This window comes from Chelonoidis abingdonii, chromosome 7 (assembly GCF_003597395.2).
Source record: "Chelonoidis abingdonii isolate Lonesome George chromosome 7, CheloAbing_2.0, whole genome shotgun sequence".
NCBI lineage: Eukaryota > Metazoa > Chordata > Testudines > Testudinidae > Chelonoidis > Chelonoidis abingdonii.
Genome location: NC_133775.1, coordinates 17,451,841 through 17,468,040, shown reverse-complemented (window position 1 = coordinate 17,468,040; position 16,200 = coordinate 17,451,841). Strand labels below are relative to the sequence as shown.

The following is a 16,200-nucleotide window of genomic DNA, read 5'->3' as shown; positions in this document are numbered from 1 at the left end:
ACCACCTTCCCAACTAAATTTAGCTATGTCAACAGAAGCATTCTTCTGTCAACATAGCTTCTCCTACACTGGAGGTAGGTTGACATAGTTACGTCGAACAAGGGTGCGTTTTTTTTTCAGACTTCTGACCAATGTAACTATGCCAGCCTAACTTTTAAGTGTAGGCTAAGATCTGCATCCCTGGAACTTTCAAACGCTGACCTTTTTCTTTGTCTTGCAGATCTTCTCTTCGCCCCTTCTCACAGGCTCACTATGTAACGATGTGTCCTTCGCTTTGGATTGAAGATTTCTCAAACAGCATAGCTTTTTAATTTCTCCAATAGCTTTTTCCTCCCTAATGTTACATGCTGTTCTCTATCCAGGTCTGGATTCATATCTTTCTGACTAAACAACTAGCTTCTCTCTTCAGGTTTTATATACTGCTGCACAAAACAAACAAGCACTCTCATCTAGTCTTAACTTATAGCTGCACCTGTAAGAATGAATTGCCTCTCTAGTCTCCTAGCAGAAAGTTTAAGACCCCATGCATACTGTTTCCTGAACCATGTATCATGACAGAGTTGTTTAAACATGGTTTAGCGGGCCAGCATCACTATTTAATACCTCTTCAGGAAAATTTAATAAAAATTTAGTCCAATTGGGCCTAAAGGAAAATAGTTCATGTTTTATAAAACACATCTTTTACATTAACTTTTAAAAGGCACTTCCAGAGTTGAGGCAGGGCTTTAAGTTAGCAGTGTTTACTTTAGCACCATTATAATCAAGAGCCTGTCAGCATTTCCAAAATAAGCACCCATTTTTGGAATTTCAACTGGCCATTAAACTCTGTTCCAGGCTGAAATTTTATACACAGTGTTTCAGTCTGAACAAAGTTTCCAACTAAATGAATGCTTTTAAATTTTAGGCAAGCAAAAAAGATACAAAGGTTATGAAAAAGCATGTTGCAGCTGACAAATGTGATTATCTTGAGCCTTTTTAGTTTTGTAAGGAAATTGAGTCCTACCAAACATGGACTCTTGATAAGAGGTGTAGGACATTATATACCACAGATAGCTTTACCCAGCTTTAGAACCATTCCAATGTCATTGCTCTGCAGAAGTCCAAAGAGCAACAGTACTCATAAACCCAGCATCACCAGATTAACTGCATTATCCTGTATGAAACATCAATAATGCCTACACTCCTTAAATTCCAGCACACTGAGCTGAGACTACAGGTGAGCCTTTGTACAGAACAGAAGTACTTACTGAAAAAGAAACGGATAAAGACAGGCACTACCCCTGTTCAGTCTTCTATCTGCAACTGTCAATCTGGCTTCTCCCTCATGGATGTCCTGCCACCACCTCAAGCTCAGTATGGCAAAACCTGCACTCATCTTTCTTCAACTAAACCTCCCTCTCTCCTCCATTATGTTAGCAACTCTATCAACTTCCCTGTCCCTTGGCATCATTGACTTCTCTTCCTCTACATAAGTAGAATCACTAAATGCTCTTGTTTTTCCCTCTAGCATAACCAGAAATGCATCTGTGCCTTTTCATTCCCACCACTGAAAAACTTCACAGTTTACTGCCTCATGTCTTAGATTTTGGTTTCAGTTAAATAAAAAAGCATTGAAGAGCAAAAAATAAAAATTGTGCAAGGAAAAGGAAGCCAAACTGTCCCATAATTATGAAAATTAGGTTAAAGAAATGAATTTCAAGAAGTCAGTAGATATACAGGAAAGAACACACTGCAAGATGTTTTACCTACCTATTTTGTGTAGATTTTGCTTCTTTTCATTTTCAAAATTATCTTTGTCCTCTTGATCCTCCTCATTCTCACTATCCAAATTAGTTTCCGTCTCTACAGCTCCAGACAGGACTAAGGCTGGCATATTTGGCTGCTCTGTAGAGATCCAAAAAACTTTCAAGTCAGCCAAGTAGTACAGAGGACACATGATATGCTAACCAATGTCCACTAGCTGCTTCTGTGTTCAGTTTACAGGAACTTTGCTCTTAACTCCACTCCCCACACACTCTTACATCCTACGTCAAAGGCTCCGATTCTGTGCAGAGGACCCTTAAGCCCAAGAGTTATGGTTGCTCAGCACCTCACAGAAACAGGCCCTAAACGTTTATTTTGGCCATTATAAATTGGAAGAAAAATTAAATGAACCATTGGCAAAGGGAGAAAAAGGACTACCTCTCTCTAAAGATCTTCCTGAAGAGAAAGCACGAGAAGGTTTCTGTCGAAGCAAGGTAAGGTGCACCACCTGGCCAGTGCGACGCAGAGCCTCCACCACTTCTTGGTTGGAGCAATCCTGAACATTAATCCCATCAACCTAGTACAGAAACACCATCAGATTATAGACATCAGATTACGGCTGAGTTCTAACGTTCGCAGAGATATGTAAACCAACAGTGCAACTCATCTCTCAGTTATACTGATGGCCCTCACAGACTGTAATGGTTGCAAAAGAAGAATTGCATTAATTCAGCTACTTCAAAATAATCGGATAAATGCCATCTTCAAAGTTTCTTCTTAATACAAAATAAAAAAACTTCTCCTTGATAGCAGGCATTGTCAAATACAAAACAGCAATTTACTAGATTTACAGAAATGTAAAATACATTTGCTTTTCAGCAGAGATACTGTGTGCAGACAGCAGCTTGCACAGTATTGTGCATGGAGCTTCCTGGATGAGTTTGAGAGATTAACAGTCTGTTCAGATCATAGCATAGTCATTTCTCTCTCTTCATGTTAAGAAATCTTTAGAGTTATTCCTACTTGTATTACGAATGCAAAGTTAGCCATTACATGTTAACGTGGCCCTGACATTTATCCAGCAGGTTTTCACCTGTAAAGAAAAGGATTTTTTTTTTAACATATGCATTACTAATATTTTGATGATGTCAACCCAATGTTAAATACTTATAGATGGGCGTAAAGGACACAATTCTGCAAGATATCAAGCACCTTCAAATCCCACTAACTTTAACAGGCACTGAAGATGCTCAGTACTTTAAATCAGTCCCTAAATCAAGATCCCTGCTCTAAGATGCTTCAATCTAAACATCTATTCTGTTTTTACTATTTACAATTCTCTCTCATTTTTGGTAGTACACTAATAATCTAACCACTGCAAACCAGAGCTATTAGCTCAAATACTAATTCTTGTTGACATTTATAAATTTGCCAATGTTCCTCCCTTTTACAAATTGGATGTGCTTTAGTGTGAATGAAGAACAAGCTTTAGTAGAGTGTGTTTTAAAAATCCAGATATATGTAAAATACCAAAACTGATCCAATTAAATATTTCACTTACAGCAACAATTTTGTCCTGGACTTGTATAAGGCCACTGTGATCTGCAGCACTGCCAGGTATTATATTTTTCACAAAGATCCCTGAAGAATCTGCTTTAAAAAAACAAAACGAATAAATTAAAGAAAATACTAATTTGGGCCTTTTGTTAAGCTCTAAATAAATGTGTGCTTAAGAACCATGCACCTCTGGAGGCCTAGGTCCATAAGTAGAATGAAGTTCATCTCCTCCTAGTCATGAATGAACACTGAAATCACAACACTCACATAATTTAGTAGTTATGCATGATTCCAAATCTGCACTCAAGAGAAGAGCAGCAATGTATGCACCCTTATACTGCCCTAGTTGATTTACCCTGCTCAGAAAAGTCCCTTTTTATGACAGGTCAGTTTCCATGCCTATACGAGCTTTGATCCACCAAATCACTTACATATGATAAATTTGACTTCAAGTGAAGTATTTATGCTCAGAAGTGAAGCATGTGCTTAAGTGCTTTGCTGGATCAAGGCCTCGCTCATCCTCTAAAATTTAGTTTTAGCGATTCAATAATTTAAATCAGACACATCCCTTGTGAAAAATCTCACACAAATGCACTTTTCTGTTGTAAAAATATATTTTGTAAGGGGATATGTAGAAATCACAAAAAGCTTTTCTTCTTCTTTCTCATGTGTAGAGTTGTACAAAAGCACTCTGTGCAGTCATAGTTACATACAGATATTTTGGTGTGCTCCCAGAACTTAGACACTAGTGTAAAGTATGAAAGAGCTGTCTGCTGAAAAATAATCACCTTGTGAAGATGGCACACACATTAAACACTGTTGAGATGCCTACAGTCCTGCACTGGCAGAGAGATGGACTGGATAGTCTAATAGGTCTTTAAATCTCAGACATCGAACTCATTAAAGAAATGAAAGTGCATGTTGAGCTATGTGGCATGTATCAAAGACTTCACCAAAAACATAAGGCCAGTCTGGGCATTTGATAAACCTCTGCTCTAGTCTTTCATAATCAGTTAGTCAGTGTATAACTCACCTACATCAGATGTTCCAGTATATCCAACAATTGTTATACCAAGGCTTTGTCCATCTTTTTTTGTAAGCTCCACGTCATAGGTATCAAAAAGAGTTGTCTTAGACTAGAAATAAAATAGTATACAGTTTATAAAACTGAATATCCACATTACAGTAAAAAAAAGTTTGTTATATCACTAACATTTTAAACTACATGCTAAGGTTTAAAGACATGATCAGTGATTTTGGTAGACCAGCTTCAGACACCTCAAAAAGGGGGGGGTCTCACTTCCAGAGGCTAGAAAATAAAGGTGTCAATTTGGGCACCCAAAATGACTAGTCACTTTGAAAATCATGGCAATATAATATATACGATATCAGAAACAAGTATCTATAAAAACATAAAATATTCATATACAGACAAGGGGCCATGCTTACCACAGTATCTAATGCCACACGGTAAGTGCTTTGGAAAGTCTCTATTGGTCAATTAGGAATAAAGAATTGCTTCAGGTACATGACATCATGACACCATGCCAGTGGAAGAGAGAAAAATACTTGGCTCTCAGTCCTCTGGCTTTATCAAAAAATTATTTTTCTCTTAGAGCCTATTAATGGAAAGTATTTTGATTCCTTACAATTACTAAAGAATCACACACTTGTTCTCTTTAGTGTAAAATGTGCTCATGAGCTCCTTTGAATCGTTACACTCCTATGTTTGGAAAGCACCCAACATACTGTGGGTGCCACCAGAAAAAAACAACAATATGCACTTTTTGGTAATTATATCCAACAAATGCATAGCACATTTTAAAATATGGTGCTCAAGATAAAGCTAGGTGCGCAAGACACCACTTTATTTTATATCAATCATACGCATATCTACTTAATTACATTTAAGGGCAAGTTTGAAATGATTACTATCCTGATTTGAACTGGACTGGACTGCACTGCACAGAGAAGCGGAAGTATCAAAGAACTTGTTTAGAAGGTGAAGTGACAACAGGAAGTCAAAGCCACGTTAAAAATCACTTCCACTGAGCACAAGGTAAATCATGGGAGCGGGGAGAAAATCTGGAGAATTTTTAAAAAAGCTTTACAGCTTAAATAAATAAATAAAAAAAGATGAGCTCATTCATAACAAGGGAAACTAGAACAGAAAAGAATGGAATAGTACATAATTTGTCACTATCTTTTGGGTTCTGAATTATCTGTTCAATGCTTTCTTAGATAAATAGCAACAATCTAACAAAGTATTCAGACATGGTCTGATCCAAGGAGAAATCTGTGGATAGATCCCCTGAAGCTGGCCCTCACCAACCCCCATTTTGGATTTGCTCACTTGATCTTTGGATGTGTTTCTCCCCACAGAGCCATTTTGACAGTCCAGGACCTTTCCTTCAAAGGCAATACCAGAAACCTTAGCGCCAGAGGCACTTCACAGAATGACTGATGCTATTTCCTAGTTCTGCAAAAATATTAATCTATGGCACGTTACTGGAAGTGGAGTAGTATATGGACTTAACGGATGGATTCTGGGAAATATAGACACACGATCCCAAACATAACAGCCAATTCCCGAGCTGTGGCTGAATTGGTGGGTTGTAGGTATATGCCTTGCACATGACTAACTGTATGAAATTTTCTGTTTCTTTATATGTGTATACACAAAGGAGTGTGGATTTAGAAACTGTGATAGAGAACTAAGATAGCTTAATGCAAAACTAGTGGTTTAATATACAACAAACTAACTGGCAATTCAAGACATATTTCTGCTGATTTAAGCGGTAATCATAACACTGGAAAAATCTTGCCATTGTAAAATTCTCAGCTAGTAAAAGCCTTCTCAGAAGTCAGAGGAGAACGAGATTTTGGTAGTAAAAAATTGCTATCTTTCTTGTGCAGTAGATTCCTTGGTGCAAAGTGATTTTCGTGACCTGCATTTAACAAGTACAATAAATGAAGCAGGAAAAACATTCACATTAGCTAACTCTGTCAATTTCTGCAAAGACTAATCTACCTGCAAATTGACCAGATACTTCTTCTGTCTAAATGCCTGGGCTCTGCCAACAAAGAATGCAATAGAACAGCAATATCTGAGTTTATTTCTAGATGTCTCAGAAACCTGAAGGATCCTGGAAAGGTGTGGGAAAAACAGTACAAAACTAACACCAGAAAGGAGGGCATTTTAGAAAGCTTGCAGCAATCCTGCATGCTCTAGCTGCTGCAGCTTGATCTATGGCACACATATACTGCTGAACAAGTCAATTTGTAAGGTCAGTCTCTAACACAGGAAATGTGAAAGTAATACATGCTAGGGGAGGAAAAGTTAAGGCTGTATACATAGTCTTAGAAAATGTGACAGAGTCAGCAAGTGGTCCCACGTGGCTATACAGATTCTTTATGAAATGCCTGTTTTCAGAGCACTAAACATGTCCCTCTTTCAAGACACCAAGCTTAAAGTACTCAGGATGATGATTATTTAACCAGTGTTTTCTTGGCTGTATCAGTATCTCTGAAGGGGTGGAAAATTCGAGAGGGCAGGTGACAAGACAGGACGAAGTAAGAAAATTTCCATTCTCATCCACTTGGAGTGTAGGCTCTTTCCATTCCTCAATCCTCTGCTATTACTGCAGCCTCACTTCAGAGGAGGAGAACTGAACAGGTTCCCCATTATAGCTCAACATCACCTATCTTCAGTGAGACAGGTCTCTCCAGAGAGATGTGAAGTACTCTCCCGCACCAGAAGCTAAGAGATACCGTTGGAGCAACCTGGTCCAGTGGGAAAGAGTGCAAACAAAGTATTTTAAAGAACAGCTCCTCTCAGATTCCAAGTTATAACACTGGTCTACAATTTTTGAGAAGTCGTCTGCTTCAGAGATAAAATGTGGTATTTATTATGTATTTTGATGTGCTGAATTCAAATATGACAATTAAAAAAACTGATTGGCTACTGTTTCTAAGATATTTAAGTTTTTACATTTTATGTCTATGTATATTGTGTAGATAGTAGAGTTTTAATCATAAATTGTAAACCTAGGTCTTTTCATGTGTTTATGGTTGCTTTACATGATAATATTTCACCTGTCCTGTTTATGTAACACTTTAAAAATCAGCAAAAGGGTTATATAAATAAAATTTATTATGAAACAAAAGGCAAAAAACTATTATGTACATAGTTTAGTCCTATTCAGTGTCTACTTGGTGCTTCTTGGCTTGTCTCTTGTATTCATTAAATGGAGCATCTCTTGTCACTGTCCAGCAATAGTCTGCAAGCATTGATGGGCTCCATTTGCCCTGATAGCGTTTCTCCATTGTTGCAATGTCCTGGTGAAATCGCTCGCCGTGCTCGTCGCTCACTGCTCCGCAGTTCCGTGGAAAAAAATCTAGATGAGAGTGCAAAAAATGTATCTTTAGTGACATGTTGCAACCAAGGCTTTTGTATGCCTTGAGGAGGTTTTCCACCAACAACCTGTAGTTGTCTGCCTTGTTGTTTCCGAGAAAATTTATTGCCACTAACTGGAAGGCTTTCCATGCCGTCTTTTCCTTGCCACGCAGTGCATGGTCAAATGCATCATCTCGAAGAAGTTCACGAATCTGAGGACCAACAAAGACACCTTCCTTTATCTTAGCTTCACTTAACCTTGGAAATTTTCCACGGAGGTACTTGAAAGCTGCTTGTGTTTTGTCAATGGCCTTGACAAAGTTCTTCATCAGACCCAGCTTTATGTGTAAGGGTGGTAACAAAATCTTCCTTGATTCAGCAAGTGGTGGATGCTACACTTTTCCTCCCAGGCTCCAATGACTGTCGGAGTGGCCAATCTTTCTTGATGTAGTGGGAATCTCTTGCACGACTATCCCATTCGCAGAGAAAACAGCAGTACTTTGTGTATCCAGTCTGCAGACCAAGCAAGAGAGCAACAACCTTCAAATCGCCACAAAGCTGCCACTGATGTTGGTCATAGTTTATGCACCTCAAAAGTTGTTTCATGTTGTCATAGGTTTCCTTCATATGGACTGCATGACCAACTGGAATTGATGGCAAAACATTGCCATTATGCAGCAAAACAGCTTTAAGACTCGTCTTCGATGAATCAATGAACAGTCTCCACTCATCTGGATCGTGAACGATGTTGAGGGCTGCCATCACACCATCGATGTTGTTGCAGGCTACAAGATCACCTTCCATGAAGAAGAATGGGACAAGATCCTTTTGACGGTCACGGAACATGGAAACCCTAACATCACCTGCCAGGAGATTCCACTGCTGTAGTCTGGAGCCCAACAGCTAGACTAGAGCCAATCAACAATTTTAAGCATCATTTTCGTTCTCAGTGACCCAGAATTAGTAAAGTTTGACTACATTTATTTCAGAAGCATTTTGGCTGTAGAGCAGTGTAATCAAGAACAAGAGAGAAGAAAGAAAAGGCTACTCAGAAATTCCACACCTAAATCTAACTAGTGCATTAGTAGCAGATGGTGTACAAGCACAGCTTTGTTGATGTTTCCAGACCTACTGTACATGTAGTGTAGCATTTGTTGATTTTAATTACTCAAAACTGAAAAGGATGACTTCAGGAAAAAAAACAAGCAACTGTGATATGACCAGGAGGAGATTTGCGAAAACAAGATTCAAATGTTTAAAAATACATTTCCCATCAAAGATAGTTGCGTAGACTAGGAAGATGTTACTTCTCTTCATGAAATGTAAGTGTATCTCACTGTATTGAATAATTCTGTTCTGGTCATAGTGCATGCTGGATTTTAGGAAAGAAAAAAAAAAGTCAGCAACATTTTTTAAATCCACTCTGATGAGCAAGCATGTAATACGCTAGGAAGGAGATCTCAATGTTCCATTTATCGATAATGTTTATGATCCTGTTAAATCAATTCACTCACTTGGTAATAAATTTTGCAACACTGAAACTGCCCTGGTCAGTCTGGCCCTGAGATAATAGGTATTTATAGTATACTGTAGAAGACTACAGAAGGCTGAGCTGATGGCTAAAATAAGGATCATTTAATACTATGGTATCATATCTGGAAGCTTAAATGAACAAAATATGTTGCAGTCTGTCTGAAGCTCTTTAGCACTTGTGAAGGCTGTGCTCTCTCTTTCTGACTGTAAGCCACAGCAGAACTTATTTGAAGAACTCTGAGGAAGTGTCAGCTACTTACACCCCTGTCCGGAGAGAAGGGAAATGCACCAACAGGCAGGCTCAGAGGTGTTGGTGGTGTCACAGTAATCTCACATGCTGGATCTCTGGCAACCACCATCCTAACAGAATTCCCACAGTTTCTCAGCACTTGGGCAACTTGTTCACTGATCATTCCTTGTACATTGGTTCCTCCAATCTGTAAAATGTGATCTCCTGTTCTAAGTCTTCCATCCTTCAAATATGGAACATAAAAAAAACAAAAAACAAAAAAACACAACCACAGAAAAATCAGTAACTGGACCAAAATTTTATATTGCAGAACTGAAATTGAGTAGTATATTTTCATGGGCCAGCTAGTGCATAAAAATATCATAAAATTAATCAATGATGCAAAATAAATAATGTAAGGCAATGCTAACACCATTAACCATCGCTTTTTCCACAGCAATTAGCAGTTCTACAGCAAACTGTTTAAAAAAAAAAGGAAAACCACAGACTGCTGTTAGTACAATTCATCAGAAAAAGGTTAAATTTCATATTTACTGGGAAACGAATGCTGACACTGTTTTGTAATCCTGTAGTCAGAGATTTTCTCTGAGAACTATGCTATCAAATAGCAGAAGAGGATTTTAGTGATACAAAAAGCACAGCATTTTGATTCAGAGCTGATTTGAAGAACCTGAACAGCTCAGATACTAAAAACTCAACCCTGCAGGTATTTCTCACTTGACTAGCCTTTACTCAAGTGAGTAACTCCACTGAATGTAATGGGACTACGCTCATAAGTAGGATTACTCATGTTTAACAAAAAATTGTTGGATCAAGACCCACACTGTTATTTTTATTGTAAGAAAGAACCGTACTGAACATACATAGGGCCATAGCCTCAGATGGAGTAAATCTTCATATTTCTGTTGATTTAAGTACACTGATTTACACCAGCTGAGGACTTTGCCCATAATAACTAACATGCACGTTAATACCAGTGTTACTTCATCGAGCTTTAACATATACGTGCTCCTTATTTCACATTTTTAACTGCATCTCACCTCTTGTTTAATTGAAACTGATATAGTAATATCTTAATTTACAGCTGTCACTGGAAGCCAAAATATTTTGTTCCTCACAGCAAAAGAGCTGTTTCACAGTAAGTGAAAAAGCATTCATTACTTCAGACAATTTTATAGAGGAGGCTCTCAAGCAACAGCCAACTTTTTCCATTCCAGCTCGTCAAATATCCAGTTTTCATTTCTGATCTGAATTGGAACATGTCCTATAACCTGCCTCTTGCCTTACGTTAATATTTTAAAATGCAACATGTCTTTTTTTTGCACATCTAAGGTTATAGGCAGCAGTTAGTAAATAGTCGTTGTGAGCTCTCATTGAAATCCCAATCCTGTTAAATGCTTCAGTTGAGGGTAGTTAGTACTGGTCATAGAATCATAGCTTCTTAATGTTTTCAAGAGAACGGGACATTCATGGATCGTCATAGTCTGACTCCCGCACAACCAGCAGCCACAGAAATCCCCACCCACCCACTCCTGGTATCAAACCCCTAATACCTATTCGAGCTACGAAGTACTCAAATTGTGGTTTAAAGACTTCAAGGTGCAGAGAATCCATTTTTCCAGGACATGGAGTGACGTGCCCCATGCTGCAGAGGGAAGCGAAAAATTCCCCAGGGCCTCTGCCAATCTGCCCCTGAGGAAATTCCTTTCACTGATCCCAATATGGGCCATCAGCTAAACCCTGACATCTGAGCAAGGACTCACATCAGCCAGACACCCAGGAAAGAATTCTCTGTGATTTAACCTCAGAACCCCACCCCATCGGGCATATTTACTGCCAACAGTCAAAGACCAATAATTGCCAAAAATAGGCACCTCCTCCCCCTCTTGCCCTCACCTTCTTCCCGTCAATTCCCCCCAACCTCGCCCTCCGCCCCTCCCCCGCCCCCTCATCTGATCCTCTCTTCCCCCGCTCCGCCCCTGACCTTGTCACCTCTGGGTTATTCCTCCTGATCCCCCCCCCACATGGCCCTCTTATCCATCAATACCATCCCCTCCATATTAAACTTATCAAGCTTAGTCTTGAAGCCAGATATGTCTTTTGCCCCAACTGATCAGGTCTTTAAAGACTAAGACCCCAAGGTTGTAATCTGATCCAGACAGGTGAATCTGTGCACGTGTGTAGGCATCATGGACTTCAGTGGGGCTCCACGCAGGCCCAAGCCTCTTCATATAAAAATAAATAATCTTTATAAATAACCCATGCACTGTATCTTTGAACACATACTCATGCAACTGGTCCAGCCTTGGGGAAATGATGCCCTGGGTGAACTTGTCTTTTGGAATCCCTGGCCCCCGCTGCCGCCCTGGAATCCCCACTGCCACCTCAAGCTTCCCCAACACCCCACATCAAGCCTGGGCCACCCTGCCTCATCCCCCATTCCCCAAGCTCCCTTCCTCAGCTTTTGCATGCAGGTAAGTGTCAATGATTTTAGTGGGACAACCTGCATGATTAAGGATTACACACATGAGATTGTGAGTTTGCAGAGTTGGCCCCTATAAAATTGTAACCAAATATACACATTCTATACATAATCTGCATGTCTGTTAAGAGTAGCTGTCCCAACACTGATGACTAATGGTTGAAATTTTATTGAATGCTAATTATAATGCTGGGCAAGCTTTTAATATTTCTATCTGATCTGGAATGCTATAAAAGCCATGCCATGCTTGAGAAGTAATTTAGCTCAGTTCCAGTGTTGAATTTTCGTCAGCCATCATACCTTTAACATATATATACATACATACATTATACACACACACACACACACACACACACATATATAGAAATAAATGCATGTATGTATTGGCATTCAGTCTTTAATGCTATCAGACTCCTTTTGTTTACGTATATTAGTTTATTTTAGGACTGTCAAAAGAAGTTATTGTACTTTCAAACTAAATAAGAAGTGACATAAAACAACAAGTTACCCGATCTGCTAATCCGCCTGGAACTATAGTCCTTACAACGACACCATTTGATTTTCCTCCTACAATTCCAAAACCTAATCCTGACCCGTCGTTAATCAGTTCAACTTCTTCAACATGGCCCCACTGAATCTGCAATTAACAGAAGAGGGAGATTTTGATTTTAGTTAATAATCAATATTTCCTGCTTTCATTTCTGCCGGTTATTATTAATAATCGTATTCAGAGCAATTTCCCCATATATAACTGGAACTCTATTGAGTCTTGGTCGGTCAGTCAATGGGTTTTGCAAACATTTTGCTTTTTCACTTTCATAAGACACCATTCTGGACTACATAAAGGCAATTTTAGGATTTCTTACAATAGTAAAGACTACCATCTTAATTTCTGGTAAATCAAGTTTACTGCAACCCATAGGGAGCGAAATAGCGAGAAGTCAGCATTAGTCTAGTTTTTGTTTAATATTTGACTAGTTTCCTACTTCTGTTATTTCACTTACATGCTATATAGAGCTCCAGTACACACTGTATGAATAGCAAAACATAAATTTTGCCATACTGAATTGGAAGCGTATCTCTAAGCTATTTTGCACTGCAACCTTGTGGTGTACAAGATAATCTGAGAACAACAACTGAACCTAGCCATTTTTTCTGTCAAATTAGCACCTCACATAGAAACCAAAATGAGGCAAGATAGGCAGGTTTAAGACTTCTGTGAATAAAGGATTTTATTAGCATACTGGAAATCTTGGCCAAGATCAGTTAAAAATCATAAAGGAAGTTTAAAGATCCCCACAGAGAAATATTTCTATTTTATTTTGTTAGTCTGTTTGGTACAAATGCTTTAATGACAAAGCAGTTAAAATTTAATCCTTTAAAATTTTCAGAGCAATAAACAATATTGATTATCCACTAAAACCTTCAAATTTCACTGGCTCTACAATAGTCATGAAGGAAATAATTATCCAGGCTCTTAAAAAGATCTCCAGCAAAGCTTCCAATATAACCAGTTAAGATCCCAATATTGCAAACCCCATTCTCAGACATGTGTGGCCCCACTACATATCAGGCCCTGATTACATAACCAAGCGTATGATAAGCCCTCACGCTGAAGAAAATTAGTGGGTTCACAACCAATGGAGACTAGCAACATATGAAAGTTGATATGAAAAACTGGCAAACTAACCATGCAATCAAGATGTTCCCTTCATAGTGATCCATGTATTTAAATAAGACATTGCTTTGGGGAGTTAAGGTTTTAGTAGATCGTGTTCTGATCAGTGGAGATTGCTGAAAGTAAACACTGCTTACCCTCTTTTAAGTCATAATCAGAGTCCAACTGCTCAAGGTAAAATGGTTTGCATTGGGTGAACTTGTACATTTCCCTACCCTGCCCTTCTCTAAGTAGGCTTCACACTGAGAAGAGGTCAACCGACTAAAGCTCCAGGTCCCCTACAAAAAATCCAATATCTACTTTACAACAAATTCAGGCAGCTTTACAATGCAAACATTATATTTAGGGCATGATAACTTTAAAATGAAATACCTGCATTCTTAGACACAATTAAAAAGCACATATCGTTAGCTGCTGTAAGACAAAAATAGTTAACTATAAAAATCTTTTCATGTGTTTAAAAAGCACTAACACCTTTCAAAAACTGATTTTTGACAGTGTCATTACTCACATTCTCCAGTGGATGTGTGTCACTTAAGACAGCAGAGGTTCCGCTATTTCTTTGGACTGACTCTCTAGCAACAACCAGATGTAAAGCTCCTGTGGATTGTTGAAGCAGTGCAATAGCCTGCTGATGGGAAATGTTCTGATCCAACGGGGTGTGGTTAATGGCTAAAATGTGGTCATTTTCCTTTAATCTTTGGTTCCTTGATAAAAAATTAAAAGATTTTTTTATTTTTAAAGAGATCTAACAGCATAACAGGATCGTGAAGATACATAAAAATGAGTCAATCTGCTTTCTTCTGGAAACAGAGGGACAATTTACTGCTAGCCTAAGATGGTATAACTCCTATGAAGCTAGTTCACATTACTGATGAATTTACATCAGTGATTAGAAAATCTTTAATCCTCTTCATAAAAATATTTTTAAAATTATTCTTCCAGAGACCTAGACCAGTTGCTTACTGGGACAGAAACAGCATCCAGAATTTTGTAGGAACCACCATTAATCTATGTCACCTTCAGAAGATCTCATCTCAAAAGGAAAATGGGAAGCATTTAAGTGGAACTTAAAAATAAAACAAAAACAACATGATGGAGGTTTTTTTGGTAAATAAATTCCTTGAACTTTGCCCTAATGAGTGTCTGTTCGGAGATCCAGGGCATTTTATATCTCATGATCACGTCATGTCAGCAGCAGGCCAGCATGTCCTGAAGTGTAATATTCCCCTTTGACATCCAAATGAACTCATCTTTCTCCACTTTTAAACAGCTTAGTACATTTTTCTAAAGTGTTCCTTAGTGTCCCCCCTGCATTCCAACCTCTGCCCATGATAGTGGGGTGGAAGAGTAATCTTGTGTCAGGACACTTCAGGATGAGTTCTTTTATAAAAGACACCATCATTTTGAAGCCTAGTCACATTTTCTTTGAATGCATTAAAAGTAGTTCTAGGCACTACACTTGCTATTGGGGCACACGTACCTTGGGGGGGGGGTGCAGGGGGGGAAATGACAGCTCAAAAGTTTTGTAATTTTGCCATTTGTTTTTTAAAAAGATGTCCTGTGTCTCTGTGTGATGGACCCACACAAACCACAGAGGGACCTGCCTAAAGCCCTGATCCTTCAAGGAGGTCTGTGCAGGAATTCTCCAGCAGGATTGGGATCGAACTTTACATGGGAAACAGTAAAACTGACTATACACAGAGTATGCACAAACTAAAGTAAAGTAAAGTAGAGTTCCTTCTTCTCTAATCTCTTTCAGGGACACTAATAGCACGTTCAAAAATTCAAACAGGTGTATGATTTTTAAGTTCCTTGTGTCCCTTGAATTTTCATGGGGTGGGTTAGTTAATCATAGCAGCCATACCAAGATTTTCCAAAGTGACTAGTGATTTTTGGCACCTCCATTTTTGGGTGGCCAACTTCAGTCACGTCAGAGGGCCTAACTTTCAGAAAGTGCTGAGCACATGTCCTCTGATAAAAAAATCATGCCCCTTTAAGATGGACCCAAAAAGGTAGATAGACACAAATTAAGACACCGAAATTACTAGAGAGAGAAGGCGGGTGAGGTAATATCTTTTATTGGACCAACTTCTGTTGGTGAGAGAGACAAGCTTTCAAACAAACAGAATTCTTCTTTGGGTCTGAGAAACGTACTCAGGTCTGGTCTACACTACATGTCTGCATCAGTATAACTAGATCGCCCAGGAGTGTGAAAAATCCACACCTCTGGGCAACATAGTTACACCAATATAACCCCCCTTGTAGACAGCACCTCTCAGGGAGATGAATTAACTATGCTGACGGGACTCCCATCAGTGTAAAGCTTCTTCACTAAAGTGCTACAGCAGCACAGCTGTGTTAATGCAGCATTTTAAGTATAGATGTTCCCGTGGAGTGTCACAGCTAAATGCAAGGTGGATCAGATTATTTAGCATAAAGTAGTTAACATATATTTCAAGGGACCACTCAAGGTGAAGGGGCCCATTAACACCCCTCCAGTCATAGGGGAAGAAAGGAAAACAAATTCGGGGTGGGAGGGTTTAGGTGAGTTATTGATT

The 16,200-nt window shown here is 38.8% G+C and overlaps 1 protein-coding gene across 10 annotated transcripts in view; it reads right to left on the bottom strand.

The window, feature by feature from the left end:
- PATJ (PATJ crumbs cell polarity complex component) overlaps positions 1-16,200 on the bottom strand; it is a 219,850-nt gene that overhangs the window by 189,690 nt on the left and 13,960 nt on the right. For 8 of the 10 annotated variants that reach the window (XM_075067651.1, XM_032795516.2, XM_032795517.2 and 5 more), the window contains exons 6-12: positions 14,151-14,346; positions 12,470-12,598; positions 9,490-9,702; positions 4,334-4,436; positions 3,305-3,396; positions 2,182-2,320; positions 1,750-1,884 (exon numbers count right to left, since the gene is read on the bottom strand). In XM_075067651.1, the coding sequence (XP_074923752.1) occupies positions 1,750-1,884; positions 2,182-2,320; positions 3,305-3,396; positions 4,334-4,436; positions 9,490-9,702; positions 12,470-12,598; positions 14,151-14,346 (1,007 nt within the window). The remainder of the gene's footprint in view (positions 1-1,749; positions 1,885-2,181; positions 2,321-3,304; positions 3,397-4,333; positions 4,437-9,489; positions 9,703-12,469; positions 12,599-14,150; positions 14,347-16,200) is intronic. The other 2 variants (XM_032795520.2, XM_032795515.2) reach the window with 1 other exon arrangement.